The sequence below is a fragment of the Buteo buteo genome, chromosome 11 (genome assembly GCF_964188355.1).
Source record: "Buteo buteo chromosome 11, bButBut1.hap1.1, whole genome shotgun sequence".
Lineage (NCBI taxonomy): Eukaryota > Metazoa > Chordata > Aves > Accipitriformes > Accipitridae > Buteo > Buteo buteo.
Window position 1 is genome coordinate 30,737,852 of NC_134181.1, and position 21,509 is coordinate 30,759,360.

Here is a 21,509-nt window from a genome sequence, read left to right on the forward strand (position 1 = left end):
TTAGCTACAGAAAGTGCCTGACCCCACATACCATGCTGGCATTCATCCATCTTCCTAAACATGCTCAAAATCAGCTGCAACCCTCTTTGCACGAGGGTAAGGACAGCAGATACAAGCCCAGAATGGCAAGGAGTTGAGGGATGCCTTTCTCATTTTTTTAGACAAACTAAGAGTATCCCCTCTTAAGCCTGCCAGACCGAGCTCAAGGAATGAAAACTCCATTCCTAATTAATACATCATCAGGTCCCACTAGCCAGGGACTCGCCTCCCAAGAGGGGAGCCTGGGCCAGCCTAGATGATGAATGAGACCTCAAGCAGCTGAATTGTTTCAAAGGTTAAACTGGCAACTGCAAGGACAAGCAGGTTTGGAAAGGCATGTAGAAAAAACAAAATATCCAGTACAGTTACAATTTTTTTTTCTATTTAGCACTGAGACCTGCACTATGTTACTGCTGCAGTGCTTTTCCTCCAGTTAAGCACTCTGCAAACCCTAGAGCTACAGAAGCAGCTCCTCCTCTCCTGAAATGCAGCTGCTTCTCGGGTGAAAACCTCACAACTGCAGACCACTGGAGGGAAATCCATTCTGCCAGCTTAACCCCAGCACACTTTCATGAGTGAATTAAATTGATCTACCACACTTGGGACATTTACACAAGACCAGCCCTCTAGGATGGTCGAGGACCCCTTACTGCAGAGTTCTTGCACACCAGGGACAGCAGTTTTATTTGCTTGCATGAGTATTATATAAGCTGAGGAGAAAGGGTCTGGCATTTGCAAAGACCTGTATTTTGACCATTCCTTGACACAGCAGAATAGGATCAACACATCCACTACAGCAATACTCACACTTGTTGCAACAGACCTCCCAAACAGACACACCATGCAACGTAATTTCTCTGTCTGCTGGCACCATTCCACACTGTTAAGCTCTCACTGTCCCTTCAGCCACAAATGCCCCAGCAGAGGCAGCAAGCTCCACTCTATTATTGGAAGACTCAGTGGAGCACATCCCCCACAAGCCAACTACCTCCCCCTTCCAACTGAGCAAAGCGAGTATTAAAACCCAGCAACTGTCTCCCGTTCAAACCAGATGGCACAAATAGCTGGAGAGCTATCAAACAAAGTATACATTCAATACTTCGGCATAACATGAAAGCCCCGTTAAGCAAGTGTGTGCATACATACACACCCACGCTGAGGGACCAAAGCAATGGCAGAAAGTGCTCGATTAGCTCCTCTAGTGGCTCAAGTGTCTGTCGACACTCAGGACATTCACACAGCATGAGCACTGGCCAAACTTCCGTGGCTTGTGCAGTCCTTGAGCTCTCCTGAAGCTATAAATTGCAGCAGGCTGCTATTATAAACAAGGAAAGCTGGAGACTGGCAAGTTGATTAAGACCATCACTTTGTGTCACGTCTAACTCATTTCCAGCTGCCTTGAGTAAAAGAAAAAGCCACCAGAAACCCTACGCTCCAACGATACTAAAAGAAAAGAGCGACTCCCTGCCCTGTCCAGCTCTGCACGTATGCATGGAGCTTCGTAACTCAGTTCCAGTTCACTTACCTCATCCATTTTTTCTGACGTCGGAGTCTGGTCACCAGGCACCATTTCTTTAGCCTCCGAGGTCTCAATTTTGGAGGTCCTGCTCAGCTGATCAATGGGAGTCATGCTGGCCTCTGATGTCCCCCGTGAATTCTGACTCAGAGAAGCCGTCCCAGGGATGGGCTCCTCGTCATCAGAGTCAGGTAACGGCGTTGGGCTAATGTCCTCCAAGCCTGTGCTGGAAGGGCGCGATGAAGGCGTCTGACCTCTGTAACCAGGCTGAGAGTTTGAACTGTACATTGGGATGGGAGAGAGCTGGGAAGAAGAAGAGGAAATAGGGCTACCTTCCATTCGGATCTCATTATCCGAGTCATGCTCGTTAAGAAAGGGTAACTTTGTTCTCTGCTCTTTTAAGAGCATCTCAATCCTTGAGTCTAAACTGTTATGCTGCATTTCAGACTCCATGGTGGGGGTGCCAGGGGTCTCACTTCTCTCTGGAGTCTGAGAGAAGGATGCTGTGCTTGGTTCAGGAACAGAGTTTGAATCGGGCAAGGGCGGAGGGTCCTCCTGTTTCTCCTTCACTGGGACAAAATCGATGTTAGTGGCAGTGCTGCTTTCCACAACCATCTCAGTGGGAGGTGGCACAGGTCTTCGGTACTCTGTTTCCCTGGACGTTTGGGGAAACTGCTGCTCATCGGATTGGGGAAATACAGCTGGTGCTTGGTAGGGAGAGAAGGCAGATTTGTAGCTCGAAGAACTAGAGTGGCTCAGGGGAGGAGTGTGAGAGAACTGAACTGGCTCCTGCTGATGGGATTTGTACGTACTAAACTGATGCTCTGTCCCTCGGTAAACACCTGCCGAGTTATGAACATAGTGGTGTCCTGGTCGACGGTTGTAGGCATCTGTAAATTTTGTTTCGTGTCTCCTTGGTTTGTACCCACTGTCCTGCCCAAAATGGTACACAGGCGTTGTCTGACGACTAGAATAGGTGGAATCCTGGGAAAACGGTGTCCCTAACCGTGGGGTGTGAGGTGTGCCTTGGGACTGTGGGGTAAATTGGCTGTATGAGTTTGGGGTGTCTTGCCGACAGCTGGAATAGGCTGTGTCATGGGAAAATGGCGTGCTACTGTTTGGGGTAACAGATGATCCCGCAGAAGAAAGGTTACTGTCTTTCAGGCGCTTCAGGGAATCCGTCAACTATAAAAACAGAAGAGAGAAAAGCACCTAAACACACACTTTTTAAAAGATATTTGTCTAATCCAGTTGGTTTTCAGAGGAGTTGAGTACCCAGGAGTTTGCACCGATTTCCATGGCAAAAAAAAAAAAAAAAAAAAAGGTTACAGCATCCCTGAAAACACAAACCATTATCCATTATTAACAGTTCCCTTTGATTTAAAAGAAGGCGGCAAGCAAAGAGGAACTTGTCTATAAGAGGAGGAAGAAGAAAGCAGATACAACAGTATTGCTTATAAGCTATACCCAAGAGCATCAGGTGAACAGGAGACTTGCACAGTACTTTTAGCTAAGAGTTTCAATTTCTATCAACTATGTAAGGCTTGTCTAAATTGCAAATAGGAAAGATATTTACGAAAATTCTGACATACGAAATTATCAATTTATCTTTTTTGTGAACAAATCGAAACATAAAAATCAGCAAACTCCCAGCCTGCAACCAAACCTAGGCAGCAGGGCTTTATGTTGGTCCAACTGAGGAAGCTGACGCAACACCCTCTCTACCAAATGTTCATCTGTAACAACAAGGGAGAAGGCTACAGGTATAAAAGGCACAAAAAGTTCTCAACTGCCAGAAACACCATTTTAAACCCCTTCTCAAAGACAAAAGCTCAGGTAGAGCACTACTGATAATGGTATTTGAAACTGAAACTCTACAAGCCTACAGAACAGCCAAGTAATTGCTCTGCAACTCACTTCACAGGCAGATTCAGGGGGTTTCTAGGAGCAGTGCTGCTCCAACTGAGACTCTGCTGAGTCATAACAGTGCCATGCTAATCATCAGTGCTGGAACCAATTTTCCATAATGCAAAGCAAGAGCTCAGCGAGAATCTTCCTGGTAGCAAGAGAGGTAGGACTGAGCTCCAACTCCCCAGAAGCACACCAGGATAGCAAACTGGTGAGACTACAGGCTGGCTGCTCCTCTCCCAAGCACAGGTAGGTAGAGAGACCCTTAAAATGACCTGCTTGAAACATGCCAGCATCATCAAACTCAAGTCGAGCTCTCACCTGCCTGCTACACTCACACCCATCTCACCCACTCAATAGTGTGGACTTGCTCTTGGTGTGACCCCCTAGAGACCACAACCACATGGACATCAGGAAAGTTTCTTCCTCAACAGTTCTAAAACCCACAGAAAGGGTCAGGAACCAGCCACGTGCTTCCTGCTAAAATCCACATCTCTCCGCCTTTGGTGTAGATGTGATATGGATTGTTTTTCAGTGGGGTTTGGATATGGCCTAGAGGCAGGGATTGTGGCTCACAGAACTGTCAGGTCCTTGCTGCTCTGCATGAGGTGGAAAGCAAATGTCAGGAGTTATTTTACTAAAACTACAACAGCAAACAAGTTTGTTGGCAGATTTGAGTGACAAGAACATGCTGCAAACAGTTAAACTTACCCAAAAAGCAATAATTTTGGTGGTAATTGGGAAAAAAAATCAATTCCAGATCATAATATAATACATGAACACAATATCCTAGAGAAACAATCTTAAAGATAATCACAGCAGGGACTACTTTGGGGGATACCACCAACTAAGTGTTTTGCTGTTAACCCTGAAGAAGGAGTAAGAACAAATCTGTCCATTTTTATTTCAGATGTGTAACCAGCAGAAATGAAAAGCCAGGCCCTACTCATAGTAGGGCTCCCAGCAAAATCATTATTTGCCTCCCTCCTGCCTTTAAAAACACCTTGCTGGGAGGTAAGGAAGAATCAATCTCTTTATGATTTTGTTAAAAGGATACTGGGGTTTTGCCTTGTTGCTGTTGGGGTGGTTGGTGGGAGAAGAGGTGTATTTTATTTTTTCAGATCAGTGGGATTTTCATGTTCAATGTACAGCTCTTACCTGTCCTGAAAACATTTGCCCACAGAATGAATGAACTTATGGCATTTTAAGAAGTCATAAGAATGCAGAGAAGTAGAGAGAAGGGGGGGAAAGAAAAAAATCTCTGCCAAATCTCTTCCAAATTTGATGCCTTGAAGTGGGCTCCTAAGTCACAATCAGGAGCCAAAGTACATTTAGACAAGCCAAGGGGGCTGACAACTTCACACAAACAGGCTTCACTTACCCTTCATCCTCTCATCCCAGTGGGGTTCACAGGGGAGCAGGTAACTGTACAAAGCCATTTAGAGAATTGTATCCTAGATATCGACAGACCCCTGGAAGCCCTCAGGAATTCTGTCCACTTTTATTAACAACTGATTCCAGTGACTAATTAAGATTCTGGAAAATTTATGCCACTATTCAAGATCAGACACCTTCCATCTTTTAGCCTTTAAGCAAGGCTGAAGAACGTATGCGCTAAGGATTACATACTGCAGATGCTAGGCCAAATGTACCATTGTAAATCATTCCCCCTGACTTCAAGGGAATAATCTCATCTCAGGGACAAATCTGATCCAGTCCTAACTGCAGGAATTTCTAATGTTAATAGGGCACATACTGTCAGTTCTGTAGGTATTTTTCATTCAGAAAGACAAAAAGCACTTACCATGCTATGCAGACACCAGCATACAGATTAGCCACATGCACTGCATTCACAGAGAGTTACATTTGCTATGGCAATTATGATCAAGTTATATTTAAATGTGAATTAGTAATATCCACTGAAACTATGGCAAGACAAAAAAAAAAGAGGCTAAATTAAAAGTGTTAAAATGCTAATGTTAATGATGCATTTGTTTGGAATTTTCTAGAAAGTTACTCTTAAAAAAAAAAAAGCTAAGCAAACATACCTGGAGAGTTTCATTTACAGTTGGCGATACATCCTGTTCAGTGCCTACAGGAAGGGTCTGAGGAGTGTAAAGACCATTAACGAGCAGTTCATAGAATCGCATGCGGGTTTCACCTGCACAGACCACAATGGAAGAGTTCATTAAACAGAAATAACACAGCTGATGTAAAAATACGTATTCTCGACACCTGCATGACCCTGTTCCCACTCCCAGCCCGCTGCATCCACACAACAGAGGAGCAGGTATCACCCCTGAGGCTTGCAGGGATCATTTTTAAATAATCTGCTGGCCAAGTGAAGTCAGACACTCTCTTCTCCAGCCAAGACAAGGAGGTTTCTAAATCCTTTTTCCTCTTCTCAGCCTGCTTGGCAGCTCTGCTCTTCACCATGCTTTCTGGAAAGCAGCAGTTTACCTCCTCTCCAAAATGCCAGGCAAATAGCTTGCAGATTTGAGAAGTGAAACTTTCACCCAAGGGACAAGCCTCTGCCAACACCCAGAGCCACTTCAGAAAGCTCTCCCAACACACCTTGCTAGTAGAAACTGGCTGTTATTAATGCAAACATGATGCATGGGAATTCCAAAGACAAAACCCTTAACGCTGCTTTTCCAAAAAGACACTGACTAATCCTTCCGCCCCCTAGTTTAAGGTGTGCTCAGCAGCATCCTTCGAAGAATAAAAGCCAGAGAAGCAAACTGTCCCATATATTGTTACTGAGCCTTAGCCTTTACATTCCTGAATTCTACAAAGACCCAGTTTCTTAATATTGGATTTTTCATTACTACAAAAACCCAATCCTACTTATTTTGCAGTCCGTAAGAAATCTGTCATCAGCTTCAAGGGCAACAGAATCAGACCTCAAAACTGTCTCAATTTCACACGGAAGGATAAAGAATACACAGAAAAATGGACAGACACAGCACCTGAGCCCAGAAAATGAATTCAGACAAGATCTCCCCCGAAACAAGACTACTTTCATGAGGAGTTCCTGCAGGATCAAACCCCAAACTCCCTGTGAATCACTCTGTGCAATTTGAAAGCAAAGCGCCCCTTAGAATGATTCTGCATACTGCAAAACATTCATTTATCTTGAACAAATGCTGCAGATGAGGTTATTTGGTTATCAAATCTCATTTCACAAATTCTTGAGCCGCATCCTCAACTATGTTAACTGTTTTAGTTCAACTAAAGTAATGACAAAATAGATCTCTTCACCACAAGAGCCTGAAGAGATGCTTGAAATATTATGTTTGAAATATTAACACACACCACCCCCCCATAAGACTACAATGCCGTGGATATGGAAGTGTTAGGCTTACTTACATGTTTTCAAATAAATACAAACTAATTGTTTAAAAGTTTCATAATTCTTTCTGGAAACTCAATATAATGCAGTAAAAGTTAAAATTTCATTTTCCAAGAGGTTTATGAATGTGAAATGATTCCTAACTATTTCTCTAAGGACAGGTAATTATTGTGTCCATTCTGTAGATGGATAAACTGAGGCAGAGAAGTTGCTTTAAACTAGCTTGTCTTAGATGAGGAGACTGGATATATTAGTTCCAGATTCCCAGGCCTGTGCTCTGGCCAGATAGATAAAATGACATTTTTGCTCCTAATACTTATTTTGCTAGACTATGAAAATCAAGTTTTTAACGAACCTTTCATTCTCTTGAAAAGCTGAATACTAGAAAGAAATGTTTAAAACTATACATATGTATTTTAAGAATGTCCTAACCTGCTAATGCTATTTTAGGAATAACATTTTTACTTGATTCTGACAGACTATAGCACACTGACAGTCTCACTCTTTAAGAATGAAAGAGATGCAACTGTGGAAAAAGAAAACCATTAGAAGCATACAGCTGGGAAACAAAACGAAAACGCAATTTGAAACTAAGACTTCAGTGTTTTCTCCCAAGAAACAGAAGCATAAACCCCCCTCATTTTCCTGATGCACAGCTAACTTCCTTGAACAGCTGCCTGTTCAAGACTTGCAGAGTAGTTTATAAACACAGGAGAACAAGTACGAATGTAGTACAATCAGCTTGTTTAAAATGCCTCTCATTAAGAAGTCCACCACTTACGAGCCTGCTTTAGCTTACACTATTGAATCTACAAATGGTTAATTTGCTCTTAAATGTAATTTTTACCTTCAAATTTCAAAGTAAACAGGGGAAGGAGCCTGTCTGTAAAAATTAATGATACTAGAATTTCAAAGTATACATATGTAAGATCAAGCTTGGCTCACAATATCAAATATTATACTACTGTGATACTTCTTCTAACGGTGACCAGTAATGTCAATAAACGTCCTACTATACCCTTTTAACACATGTGGCACACCAATTGCTGTATAGGTTGTGCACTAAATTGTTGAACCCTTTTAATGCAGAACAAAAATATCAGCATTTTTAAGAAAATGGTGTTAACTGCGTCCTCTTCCCAAGAAAGAGTGCAGCAAGTTAGTTTTAAACTAGAAATGCCATGTCTGCAATGAAGAAGTACAAGCAGCAACTGATCTACACCTCCTCTGCTTTAGACATTTTCTAAAATTCGGGCACATTTTAGCAAAGCCCTTCACTAACACGCTTGGAGGAAAGAGAAAAGACAAAGCGGTGAAACGCGATGCTGTCATACTTCCAGAAATTTTATTGGGCTGCCTAGGGCTCAGGTCTGGGGCTGAGAGTTGGCTACCTCCAGGAGTCGGAGCTCCTGTCACTTTAAGAGACAGTCTCACACTTACACACTCGCGCACACACACTGACAAGTGCTGCGTGTGCACTCTTTTGCTGCCAGCCTCGACTTTGCTGCTAAGTATCAATGAAATGCCAGGCACGCAGAGGACAGCACCCAGCCCCGCTGCTGCCGCCAGAATCCAGAGATTTGGATCCCAGCAAAGGCCCAAGGTTTGCCCCAAAATCCCAAGTTTGCAAAAGCCAGGTGCCACGGGGTCCAGCAGCCCCGGGAGGTGGCTGAGCGGGGCCAGCCTGGGACACGGAGATGGGGGGCACGGGAGGCCTCTAAGAGCAGGGGACGGGGCAGGGTGAAGGCAGGGGACAGGCAGGATGGCAGCATTTTGCAAATTACAGGGCTGTCTCCTAGCAACAGACAACACATTTGGCTCCACGTGACTTGCAAAGGCCCCAGAAACCAGACCCGCTTGCAGGGGGACAGGAGCACTCCCTTCGTATTTTTAATTGCCGGGCCCTTGCGATCTGCAACAGCCTCTCGTCTTGGGAGAGGGACGGGGAGAGGCACCGCAAAACACAAACGCGTGAGGCCGAAATGTGCCCCCTCACCTTTCGTATCCAGCTCCACGTGGATGATGTTGCCCATGACGGAGGTGTTGTGAAGGTGCTGGACGGCCTCCCGGGCACCCTTGACAGTGGCAAAGATCACTTTGGCAATGCCCAGGTGCTTCTTGTTCTTGGGGTTGTAGAGAATCTCCACCTCCTCCACTTCGCCGTATTTCTTGCACATGTCGGTCAAAAAGTTTTCGCGGATGTTGTCGTTCAGCTTGGCAAAGGTGACCTGCTTGGGAGGCACTGGCCCCACGTAAAATTCATCAATCTGGAAACGGGCACAAGGTGGGGGGGCAATAAAAATAATCGTCATCGTTAACGAGCATGGGGGAGGGCATAAGGATGGCACGGGAGGGAGAGGGTTAAAGCATCCTGCAAACTTTGGGGAAAGAAAACTGCCTCCAAGGCTCTGGGATGAACCCCGGAGCTGAGCAGAGCCTCTGCCGCTGCAGCCGTTCATTGAAACCGGCTCCCTTCTGGGCTACAAATATGTATTTTGAGCAGTACTGTCAGCAGAGAGTCCCCCTCCGCTGCCCCCCACCCGAGAAGCCCCCAAGACACAGCTCCAAAACCTCCAAGTGATCTCATTAGACAGATGCACTGATTTCTCCTTATCTTTATAGAAGAGGATTATTGTTAAACAGTCTGCCAAATAATAATGTTAATAGGAATATGACTGTCATTTAAACGGTCCATTAAACTACTTGGAACTGAAGCTCCACTCCCAGATAAACAAGAATACAGAGCTAAACCCAAAAGTCAGGGCAGTACCTTGAATTTGGGGACAGACAGCTCCAACTCCTTAGTTTTGGTCCATATTCGCCCTATTCTGGGATCCCTGACACAATCCACAGGAGCGATTCCCGAGTTCTGGGAGGAGGAGGAGGAGAAGGAGGAGGAGGAGGAGAAAAAGCACAAAACCAGCAATAACAGGGCTTGAAATTTAAGACACAAATAAAAGAAAAAATAAACCCCAAGGAAGCACGGGCTGTCTCAAGGGAAGGGGAAAGCACACACACACACACACACACGTGTCAAATTGCAATACTGCTGGGAAACGCACACAGATTGGAAACACAGAAATAAAGCCGCAGGTTTGGGCTCCTTCTCGGGCTCCTGACAGTTGAATACAGAGTGTCAGGTGGCAGTAACTTTGGTGGCTGTATGTGTGTCCCCCAGACCCCCCTCCCACACGCATGTGCTACGGCAGGGATTACCACGACCCGGAGGGACCCCCAGCCCCCAAAACGCCGGTAAGACGGAGGCGGGCAGGCGGGGGGCGGGGGGGGGGGGCATAACACAATGGGGGAAACCCACGACCCCCCCCCACTCACAGGCATGCTGAAATGTTGCCCATCGTAACGGTAGAGTTTGTGCTGTCCTTTTTTCAGAGCCGGGTCAATAATCAACTTGTAACTTCTCCAATGGTGATTTCTTTTCTCGACAGAAGTGCTGGCTTGCGTGCTGTTCTCCATTCCGTTGATCCAACCTGGACGGGGAGGGGGGGCGGGGGGGGGAAGGAAGGGGGAAGGGGAGAAGAAAAAAAAACACACGGAAAACCATAAAGTTAAAAAAAATATTCAACAAAGACCTCTTCGGTTTTTTGTTGTTTTTTTTTTAAACGAGCCGCCCGCTCTACACACCCAGGCAGGGAGGAAATCCACCGCGAAGCGAGCCCTAAAATGGGGGAATTGCCAGCCGGGTCCCCCCCTCCACCCCAGCCAGACAAGAGGCAGAGAGGGAGGAGGAGGAGAGGAGGAGGAAAAAAAAAAAAAAAAAAAAGACCCAATCTCACTTGAACTCTGCTTTTTGCCATGATCTTCAGGGTGCTTGGCTTTTTCCCCCGCCTTGATCTCTCGGAAAGACATCGCGCTCGGTGGCCGATCGTCTCCGGGCGGCGAAAGGCGAGCTCCCGTCTCACATGGGGCCGGTTACCGGCGCGGGCTGGCCGCCAGGCTCCTGCCTCCCGTTTTCGCGAGCCACCACATATTGTGTGTGCTCGCTGCTGGCGGCGGCGGCCTCCCACAATACACCGCTGCGAGCGCCGCGAACGCCTAACCGCCCTCCGCCGCCTGCACATTCACGGCGGCCGCGCCGCGCAGCCCCCGGCCCGCGGCCGCCCGCCGCCGCCCCGCCGCCGCCGAGCGCCGCCGCATGGGCCGCCGCCGGGGTGGGTTTATTTTTTTTTCCTCCCCGCCCCGGGGTTAACAGCATGCGGGGGGGTGAGTGGAATCTGCCCGCTGCATTTACCTTAGCGCAAACTGTTTCTAAACAAGATGGACCTATAGGTGGGACAAGTTTTTTTTTTTTTTTTTTTTTTTTTAGGGGAAGACTTCGGCGAGCCCGGACCGGGCGGCCGTGGGGGCGGGCGGAGTGCGGAGCCCGCCGCCCTGCTGCGGCGGGGGAGGGATGGCGGCGGAGGGGGGCCGCCGCCGTACGGCGACTACACAGGGAGGGAGGGAGGGAGGGGGACTAAGGAGGGGAGCAGTTTTGCTTATTAAAGGTCCGGAGCCGGCGGCAGCCAATCAGCAGGGAGCTTCCATTTTGTTTTAGGTATTAAAGGCCGGGCGGCGCGGTCCCTCCGCCGCTCGCCGGGGCGCGGAGCCGGGCGGAGCGCGGCGGGCGCATGGCGCGAGCTTCGCTCGGTCCGCGGGGCCGCGGCGGCTCGGCCGCGGTCGGGCAATTGGCTGGTTAAAGGCAGCGGGGCGGCCGCAGCCAATGGGCGAGCAGCTTCCATGGGGCTTGAGTTATTAGACGGCGGTGTAAAAACATCCTTCAGCAGACAGCTAAGGAGAGGCCAACAGATCAGGCAGCCATTTTTCTGCAATGGAGCGAAATGGCCAACTGGGCTTTTCCTTTGTTCCAAAAGGGGGATCCGCCATGTGAATCCACACCGTCCACTTGCGGGGGAGCGCTCGGGGTGGTGTTAATGTCTGGCACCATGGTAGAGGACTCACTGAAGAAGGAAGATTTAAAAACAAACAAACAAATTTAAAAAAAAAGTGCGGATTTTTTTTTCCCTTATGGTTCGGGATCCATCTTTGTCTTGTGTAACTAGGTCATGGCACGCCCTATGTCAGCAGTTAACAATTTCGAATGCCAAAAAAAAAAGTAAATACATTATTTTTAATTTTTTTTTGTTTGGGGTTTTTTTTAAGCTTTATACAGCTCTCTGATGACCGAACAATAAATTTTAGAGAGTATTTCCTGTATTAAACACTTGAATCCTGGCCATTTTTATTAACTCCTTTGGTGCTTACAAGGTAACGTTTTAAATATAGGCATAGGAATAGTGAATTCTGGCAAAAAAAAAAAAAAGGCAATTGTACTATGATAAGCTTTTTTTCTTTCTTTCCTCTTATGTTGTAAGTACCCAATCCATTCTGTCCTTGCTAAGTGTAGTTTTCATGTTAATGTTACTGAAGTGGTCCTGATTGCTAAGCCTTCATTTGCATGTCTTATGTTTTTGTCTGTTTATCTAAACCAATTTATGCTTTTTAAAATATTTTACTTATAAAGCAAAATATCTAGCTAAGAGATGCTTAAAAGTTGTTTACAACCAGTAAATGTTAACCAGGTGTTTTCACACTAACATGTGCCTCCTAAAACTATTTAGGAGAATATTTTTAGTGTCTGCGTGCTCTGTGGAAAAACACTGAACGTCCTTTTTATGTACTGAGTAAATCTGCCACAGGAAGGTAGATTTAAGCCTCGAGTAGGAGTCCTCACTGCATACGGTCAGTCAACATAGCTGGACAACTTTCTCTATAGCTTCCCCCCACCCTTTTTTTTTTGATGCTAGACCACTGCCATACAAAGATCTGTAACTATCTTAACAAGATCTGCTTTGACTTGCAAACTTACGAGAGAAGTGGTGATACAGATCATATATATTTATAGCCGTTATTTTAAAAAAGCGTAACAACTTCACCTTCAGAGCTGCATTCAACTATGGTGCGCGGGTAAGTAAACCCTTTTGCCCTTGCAGAGAAACATATAGACCAGGCCTGTGCGGCTAATGTTATTGTCCTGGGCGGAAAGATCCTAATGGTCGTCTGTATGAGCGGTGGCGATCTCCTTCTCCTCAGATACATCTAACAGCGTCTCTGAAACGTCTATTTTCAGGGAGGGATTTCTCTTTCTGCACAAAGCGCTTGGTCGTCCGCAGCCCTGGGTTTTTTTTTTTTGCGGAGAGACGCCGTGAATCCATTGCAGGCGTTACGTGACTGTTAAATTGAACGCACAAAAAAAAAAATCTGCCTGCGAACAGTAAGATGTTACTGAGGTTGATTTTAAAAAAGGCGAAAAGGCGGTGGTGGTGGTGGCGGTAGGGATCCCTACCATGTTTTATCCGTCTAATTACAGAAGCTCGAACCAAAAAAAAGCAACAAAATGGGGGGGGTGTTTTTTCAAGACGGTGAGTCTTAATGGCGGATGTCTCACTAAAAAGCACTGTAAAATCCTTCATACCGAGAGGCAGTGACTTGGAGAGAGGGGGGAAAAAAGGAGGTCTGGAAGTAAATCCAAAATGAGGGAGTTTCCTTCCAAGTGAGGGACCCTTTGCAGCCTGAGTTTTACAGTTGGAGAGCCGTGACGCAGTTGATATTCACAGCAGTTGTGCTTTAGTGCAGCCACCCAGCCCATGAAATGGCCTCCCCGCCGAAGTCTGGTGGTTTTATTATGTGAAAGCCTGCGGAAGCACCGTGTCCCGGGCGCCGGGAGGGGCGGCTGGCGGCGGGCAGGGCGCTCCCGGTCGCGCTCCATGTTGTGTGAGGGTAGCCGCCATCATGGCTTCTCCTTCGGCGCCGCGTTCTCCTCAGGGCTGGGGCGGCGGCGAGGCGGGCTCTCCCCCACTGCCTGGCGGCGCTTCGCGTCCCGATCACTGGAGGGAAATGGCCTTTTTTTTGTCTTTTTTTTTTTTTTCCCTCCTCTCTCCCCCCTTTCCCGCCCCCCCCTTCCCCCACCGCTTTGTGAGGGGTTGTGAAAAGCGAAGCCGAGGAGGGAGTGGGGCGCCTGGCGGCTTTTTCTCCCCGCGGCTGCCGCGCACAACATGGCCGCGCTGGGGAGCGCCCTGCAGCAGCGGGAGGCAGCGCTGCGGGCAGTGGGACTGGCGGCACTCCAGCCCGGCTGGGGACGAGGTGGGGGGGAGGACAAAGGCAGCTCGCATAATGCAGGCGAAGCCCTGGGTGCCTATAAATAAAGCCGCCCGCCCCTCGCCTTCCTCCCTTCCCCCCGCCGCAGCCTCCCGCTCGCTTGCTTTTATAAATACCAAGAGATGAAAGTAGCCTAATGCAGAGAAAGAAAGAAAAAAAAAATTAAGAGGAACAAACAACAGCCGTCGTCGTCGTCCCCCCCTCAAAAAAAAAAAAAAACACCAAAACCGAGGCAGTTGTGGGGGATGGAGGGGGGTAAGCCAGGCAAATGAGCAGGCAGCGCTGGCCGCGGGAGGAGCAGGGCGGCGTCGCCAGCCTCCCCGCCTGGAGCGGGCTGCGCTGCGCCCCGCCAACGCGCCGGGGGGAGCGAGGCCGCCGCTCCCCACCGCTCGTCACATGGCTCTTTGTTGTTTTCCTTCTCCTGCCCCTCCTGGGCTTTCCCCCCCTCCGCCATCGCCCAGCCGCTCCGCCGGGGCAGCCGCTGCCCTGCCTCCTCCCGCCCGCAGCCGGGGTGGGATGGCCCGGCCTGGCCCGGCCCGGCCGGCCTGCAGCGCCGGGCTCCCCGGGCCCGCAACCGGGGCTGGCCCGGAGCCGGCTGCCGTGCTGCAGTGCGAGTCGCCATGGCCTTCCGAGGTGTTACATGTGCCTGGGGTTTTTTTGGTTTGTTTTTTTTTTTTTCTCTTTTTCTCTTTTTTCCTTTTTTTTTTTTTTTTTTTTCCCCGAACAGATTTTCCTGCAGCTCGCTTTGGGTGGAGGCGTGGGGGTTATTTCGGAGCTTCACAAGCCTCACTGTGCTCTGCGGGGAGTTGCACCTTGTGCTCCACCGCAGACCCAAATTAGGTGAGCTAGGAAAGCCTGGCTTGAGCAACCACTTCAGAGGGCAGGACAGGGAGGAAAAGCAAACACTTGTAGAGAGGTGGCCTCCCTGGTAAGGCTAGAGCAGGACCGTCCTGCGGACCCTGTGGGAGGGAGAAGGTAAGTGGCTGCTTGGCAGAGGCTGCCTGCGGGAGCGGCATGTGCCGGGCAGGGTGCGCCCTGCCCGCCAGTACCTGCGGCTCAGGACCAGCCGCTCCGTGGGTTTGTAAAACCTGTGCTGTGGTATGTGCCGAGGCTCAGGGGTGTTTTCCTGCGAGGGAGCAGGGTGCTGCCGCGAAGGAGGCACCGCAGCCTGCGCCTTTCGCAACGACGTGAGGGCTGACGCTCATCTCTTCATTTCTTGTCGTCGTCCCCGTCCCCGGTCCTCACCGGGTCAGGCTCTGTCGAGAACAAGCGACAAACCGTCCGCACAAAACATAACACGTTTCCATGGAAGGGGAGAAAAAAAAAAGTGTCTCCGCATGGCCAGGCTGGCTTTAAAACGCTACTTGTTCGCTCTGTGCCCCCATCTCGGGGTGCAGCTGCGGGAGCCATGGCGGTCCGCGGCCGCCAGACCCGCTGCTCGGTCCCTGCAAGATGCGCCTTGTCTGGCCAGAGCCCTCTTTAAACGCCTGGCCCTCGCTCGTGCCAGCAGTGCGACTGCCTTCCTGGTTTACCATTGCTTTAAATAATAATCTGCTAATAAACTTGGAAGAAACGGTGACGTTATTCTTAGCTAAACACCATTAAAATGCTCCTCTGCTATTTCTCAATAGAGGTGAAAAGCATTTTTGCTTCCTGGAAATGGCCGAAACAGGCGACGTGTAGATCAAAGTACGGTGTAGGTCTGTTCGTGGTTTTGTAGGGGTTTTTTGAACTGTAATGAAAACGTTTCTGCAGCTTACATCATAATGAATTAAGTCAGCACGTGAAGTGATTAAAAGAAAAAGATTTAAACAGCATTGGCTATTAACTTTCCTGGGATTTAAAGTTTATGTTTAAATAAATATTTGGATATTAGTAATATCTGCATTTAAACCTTAACGTTGGTCTGTTTAACCCTGAAGCAAACTAGCTCTGCCTAACACAGGCTTTGAAACGATTCAGCCAGACCATAATACTGTGGGAGCTTAGACAGCTTTGTCTGTACTTGCACCTCTCTGCGCATTTTTCTAGGACTATGATCTTTGTCTGCAATTAATCATTGTTCAGGACAGCCGTTCCCGATGGTAGAATCCATGAACTGTTCCAGCTGGGAGAGGTCCTAAAGCGTGTGCCTAGCGCCGCATATGTGCAAACCAGGGCCAGAAATTGCTGGGGCAGCAGGAGTTGTACAGCGAGCCCACCGTGCAGACCCAGTGAATTGTGTGGGTCCTCAGCACTTCTGGAAATTGTTTTTGTAAGTCTGAGCTGAAAATTTCTTTCTGTTTTTAGAGTTTCTCAATGACTGTAATGTTCAATGTAGTTTAAAAGTCACCAAGGCAGTTGAGACTGGTTGCGCTCTCAGAGTGGTTGGTTTCATGGCTGAACCTTGTATCTGAAAAGCTAAATGTTCTGGTACAGCATGTTTAAATCCCAGAAAGGTCAAACCAGACTTTCATACTTGAGTTAGATTGACCCTGGTTTACTGTGTGAGACTCTTTAGAGAAAGAAAGAGATCTTTCAGGGGAAAGGGAAAAAAAAACCACCCTTTTTTTTTTCTCTGAACAGCTTGTGGTGACTCTGTGCACATTCTTGAAGCAAAGGGGTTTGTTCTTGCCCACAGCATCCCTCCCCTGCATTGTTGAGTGGAAAACTCTTATGCTAATTATTTCACTGTCTGTTATCAATAAGAAGTGATTTAATTTCTTTGGCAAAGTGTTGCAACAAGAGCAAATTAGATTGAGAAGAAAAATGAAATAAAAAATATCCAGCTGTTCTGCCAAACAATGATTGTGACTGCTTACAACATTTTGTTTTAGACTGGCTTGTACACAGGATCCTTTATATTGAAGGTTTTCATGTCACAATCCACTGCTTGTGCAAGGCAACTAGTTTAATAGATTATGAAAGACAAAGGAGACCCAGGTTCATCTGGTTTGACTTCCTGCATTATGCAGGTCATGAGATCTTCGTGAATTTGGTGCTTTTTGTCATTTGAAAGAATGTAACTGCAGCATACCTGCATCTTAGAATAACATCAGATTTTCATTTTCAAATGGGCTGTGAGAGAGAGTAAGATAAGAGTCACTAAGTTGTTTTCATCAAAATCTACCTTACAGACTAGAAGTCAAAATACCTTTTTAAACTTGTCTAGTTTCTGCTTTCAGTTTCTGGATGTTGCTGTATCTCAGTCTGCTTGACAGAGGAGTGCTCCATGACCAGATTTCTGTCCCCATGTAGCTGTGTACAGGCAGATCAACTGAGCATGTAACAGTACAGCTGCAGACTTGCAGAGCTCCCCCTCGGGTCCATCTTTACTAATCCTGTAGTCGCTCCTGTCGCGGTTCCCTGTGAACACTCCAGTTTTTCACCATTTTTATCTGGGCAGAAGGGGACAGAGTGATCAGCAGTGATCATACCCGCGCTAACAGCCCTCCTGGCTGAGATGTCTCTGTTAGGCATCCAGGGATTACACCAGCCCATGTTCAGCTGGTTTCCCAGCATGGCTCCTAAAATACTCTCAGATCTGCTCCCTCTTGGGATGGCACCCCTGTCCCGTTGGTTTGTGCCCTTTGTTCTGCATGTATGGCTTTACACTTGGCCCTCTTGAAAAGGCCAAGTCTGTAGACAGCATTGTTGCTTGCAATGGCTTTTTTTTTTTTTTTAATACCCCTTCCTGCTACTGTTGAGTGTCACCTACAAACTTGATTGGTAATGATTTTATATTTTCTTCCAGATAAACAACTGCTTCTGTCTCCACTGTAGGAGTTCCCTCATTCCAGGTGTGTATACACCTCAGCTGAGTCAATACTGTGTCAGGAGAAGGTCTGGATGTACACCATCCTCTTGCCACACCCCAGTTTCATGGGAAGAAAGCCCAGTTTAGGCACTGGAAGGGAGCCAGAAGGCACACTTCAGCATTTGCCTGCCCTAGTGTCTACAACGTAGCCATTAAATAATTTAGGGTGCAAAACAGGTAGTTGCAGGGCCCATAAAAGAACGATGACAGCTCTAGGACACAGTGGTTACAACTGCATTTTGAGACCTTTGTGTCTTCGTGTCTCAAACAAAGAGCCATGTGATGAGCGGCAGGGAGCGGTGGCCTCTCTCCCCCCGGTGCATTGGCGGGGTGCAACGCAGCCCGCTCCAGATTCTAGTCCATTTGATTATGCTGTCTTGCTCTTATATTCTCCTACTTATAATCACATAAATGCTTCACAGGCCTTGAAGTATGGCACATAAGCCCTCTTGCAGACATCTACTAGTGCTATTACCATTTACCACCAAAACTTGCAATTTCTTAAAACAGTTTCTCTCTCGGCAGCTAAACGTGAAGCTTTGTTTCCCATGGATTTGGGTCCATAAATGCCCCCTGACAAATCTTCCAGTTCTTTCCCAGTCTTGCTTGCCCTGTCTGGCAGAGCAAGGGATAATGTGCTGGCTGGGAGCTCCACAGGGGCCAACCAGGCAGTGGTACTGCCCCTTGGTAAGGGCAAGGGCCAAGTTCTGCCTGCCTTTCCCCGAGACCAAGGTGGTGGTGCCTCTACTACGTACTCTACTCAGCTATTCATTCAAGACCTAAATACGTTTGGGACTTCTTCCCCACTGCCTCATTTGATTGAGATTGGAGGAAGGAGAGAAAAATGACACAGAACAACACAGTCACATTAGACTGTTTTATTTTTAGGAAACCAGGCTAAGAATATCAAAGGAATATTGAGTAGGAATATGGACAGGGTATTTGCCTGCTCAGTTTTTTTGCCATGAAATTTTTCATTTCTTCCTAAAAACAGCAGATGATCTGTCTAGGGAATTTCTCAGCCAAAAGAAGCAACCTCCTGACAGATTTCACCTGTGTCCCAGCACGCTTTGAGGATGCATGGGATGTAAGCATTGAACAATGATGGGGAATCACTAGTCTGCTGTGTTGTTTGGCTGCCTGGGTGCAGGGAGATGTATGGTGATACCCAATAGTGGAACAAACATTTCTTTTGTTTAAGATCCATACAACTTTTGATGGACATGTTGGATATTTGCCAGGGCTGGGGTTTTTGCTTTCTTTTTAAACTGTATCTGTTCATTTTATTTCTGCTAGTATTATGACAAAGCCACCTCCGTAAGATAGGTAGTGAGTGCTTTCAGAGATCTAATCATTCTTGAGCTATAAAGGAATAAAGAAGCTGTTTCAACACCTGACTTGGAGAATGTTTTGTGTTGCTCCTTGCCTATTGAAATGCAGCTGCTATTGAAATGCTATGATTCCATCAGAATGTACAACCGGTTATTTTTTTAGAATACTTTCAAGCTTATAAAAATCATGAAATAAATCAAGGAGGTTGGCAATTCTAATCAACATTCTAAACCCATCAAATTATAGAACATTTCAGTTCAGTGCTTCAAGGCCTAAACAGTACAGTTTAAAAAAAAAAAAAGAATTACAAGAATGTACCATTTAAAAAATTTGGGCACTCACAGAGCTTGCATCAAAAGGAAATGAAGATACAGATAAGTAATCTAAAAGGATTTTTATGCATTGAAATACTTGTGTATCTGGACACCTATCATTAAACAGTCTAGATGTGATGGTAGCTGGAGACCTGTGAGCCTTTTTAACAAATGTAGCACATACAGGAAACATTCTCAGTGATGAAGTATAAAATGTTGCAGCCAGAAAGCGATGACAAAGGTAGAATGGAATGAGTTTAGCTTACAAATCGGAGCAGTTTCTTCTAACTGGTGTGATGCAAACAATGTACAACACAAGACCAACACAGTTTTGCCCTTGACATTGTTGCCATTGCTCTCAAATCTGCAGTTAAGGATCCCTATCTTGATTTATTTTTTGACAGGACAGTTGGGAGTGCCCCAGCTGGTCCACTAAGCCACGGTTTTCAGCCGAGTGGGCCAGAACGTGCAGAATTAGGGAATGCTGTGCCATCCATTGCCTTTCTGTGCTGCTGCATAACAGCAGCTCCCAGTTGCTAAGCAGCTGCAGAGCTGTCTTTGCCTTTGCTACCAATCAGCTGTACTACGGGAGCAACATGGGTTCCCCTTGATCGGTGGAGAGGAGCCGGCAGCATGAAAACGGGAGCAGTGGCTATAGCAAAATTGTTCCTTTTCTGGCTGTCTAATGGGCCCCCTGGCAAAAATGCTGGAGTGAAGCGAAGGGACACTTGATGGCCCAGAAGCAAGGGGTGGCAGGGAGGGTAGACAGAGAGCCAGCATATGTGCACAGCGGAGGTTACAAAGACAGCAGATCTTAGCAGAGCAGGGGGCACACACCGAGGAGAAAGAAATGGGAGAGAGGCCAAATGCACCATTCGGAATAAAAAAAAACCAGGAGGAGAGTGCAGCATATGGAGAGGGGAAATAAAGCAGAACTTGCACAGCCTGCTAATAATTGAATAGAAAATACAGGAAGAGAGGGAAGGAGCTTGATTCATTACTGCCCTTCACCTTGTGGAGACAGCTACACCTGGGAAGAGGAGGTGTGCAATACAACCGCATCTTTCATGTTTGCAGTGAACTGTAGGTTTTACTTGTCAACCCCTGCCGTTTGTGGTTTTCTCGCTGTGTAGCCCCTGCCTTTTGTTTAGACTTGATTCCCACAGGCTCTGTTCTTATCTTTGCCTAGTTTCTAATGTATTTGCGTACTTGCTTTAGCTTTTTTTGGTTTTTCAAGGTAAGCCAGATACTTTAATTGTTTTAACCTTCAAGAGGGCAGGCCATTGCTAATTCCAAACTGAAGTTAGTTTCCACTAAATCCGCAAAACAATCGCTACTTTTCTCCCCCTCTCTTCTGGGAGCTGCTGATGGAGAACGGGGTTCCCTTTACTTCCCAACGTCTTCCCCTCCATGTAGCTTTTCCTTTTTCCTGCACAATGCCTGCCAGTAGTCCAGGAAGACTTGCTGCTAGCAGTGTGCAGGAAGTGGTTCCTGTGGCAGTAAATTATCAGAAATGCCTGACATGTTGCGTAAGGGGGGGTAAAAAAGTGTCACGAACATCTGGGGGGGTGACCAAAAGAGAGTGTAGTTTTACCACCGCTCAGCTGCCCACATGAAAAAATACTTTATGGTCTCAGTGCCTAACATGCAATTGGCTGCATAATAGGAAATGCCAGTAGAGCTGGCAGGGAAGTGGGGGACCTATATGTTGCTCTCTCTAGCTTCTCCAGACAGAGGATTGAGGGGCACATTTGTGTGGGAGGGTGGGGAGAGGAATTAAAGCTCGTGCAGCTGTTGCCCTCCTCTGTGGCCAGCCCTGGCTGGCTTGGAGGCCTGTTCAGTGAGAACACTTTTGCCCAGGTCCAAAACTGAGTCCTAAAAGGAAAACAGAGGCGCCCACCCAGATCTACAGTAGAAAGGATTTGCTATGGGCTCTGTGTGTCTGTGTGTATTTCAAGCCAATAAAAAAACTCGACAAATATGCAGCCAGATATGTATCGTACTTGGAAGATTTTTGTCTAAGATGTCTGATTTGGAGGGATGCTATATTTGCTTCTTTCTTCCATTTGTCTGGAGTTCTGTATCTTTGAACAGGCACTG

General features: G+C 47.1%; 2 protein-coding genes and 1 long non-coding RNA gene across 13 annotated transcripts in view; 1 reads left to right on the forward strand and 2 right to left on the reverse strand.

The window, feature by feature from the left end:
- Positions 1 to 10,851, reverse strand: part of SETD1B (SET domain containing 1B, histone lysine methyltransferase) — a 50,478-nt gene extending 39,627 nt beyond the window's left edge. Inside the window, exons 1-6 of one of the 2 annotated variants that reach the window (XM_075041302.1) lie at positions 10,610 to 10,851; positions 10,149 to 10,303; positions 9,586 to 9,684; positions 8,812 to 9,082; positions 5,512 to 5,624; positions 1,565 to 2,740 (exon numbers count right to left, since the gene is read on the reverse strand). In XM_075041302.1, the coding sequence (XP_074897403.1) occupies positions 1,565 to 2,740; positions 5,512 to 5,624; positions 8,812 to 9,082; positions 9,586 to 9,684; positions 10,149 to 10,303; positions 10,610 to 10,682 (1,887 nt within the window). In that variant the 5' untranslated portion in view covers positions 10,683 to 10,851. Of the gene's footprint in view, positions 1 to 1,564; positions 2,741 to 5,511; positions 5,625 to 8,811; positions 9,083 to 9,585; positions 9,685 to 10,148; positions 10,304 to 10,457; positions 10,508 to 10,609 lie in introns of those variants that run through there. The other variant, XM_075041303.1, reaches the window with a different exon arrangement.
- Positions 9,907 to 21,509, forward strand: part of RHOF (ras homolog family member F, filopodia associated) — a 32,478-nt gene continuing 20,875 nt past the window's right edge. For 2 of the 10 annotated variants that reach the window (XR_012652301.1, XM_075041306.1), the window contains exons 1-2: positions 9,907 to 10,067; positions 11,140 to 12,776. The gene's annotated coding sequence lies outside the window, so the exon portion shown is untranslated. Of the gene's footprint in view, positions 10,068 to 10,843; positions 11,103 to 11,139; positions 12,777 to 14,487; positions 16,222 to 17,700; positions 17,747 to 21,509 lie in introns of those variants that run through there. The other 8 variants (XM_075041307.1, XM_075041312.1, XM_075041309.1 and 5 more) reach the window with 8 other exon arrangements.
- On the reverse strand, positions 12,027 to 14,334 carry LOC142037195 (uncharacterized). The gene is made up of 2 exons (XR_012652302.1): positions 14,084 to 14,334; positions 12,027 to 13,696 (listed from the first exon to the last, which is right to left on the reverse strand). It is a non-coding gene; the product is annotated as an uncharacterized LOC142037195 (long non-coding RNA).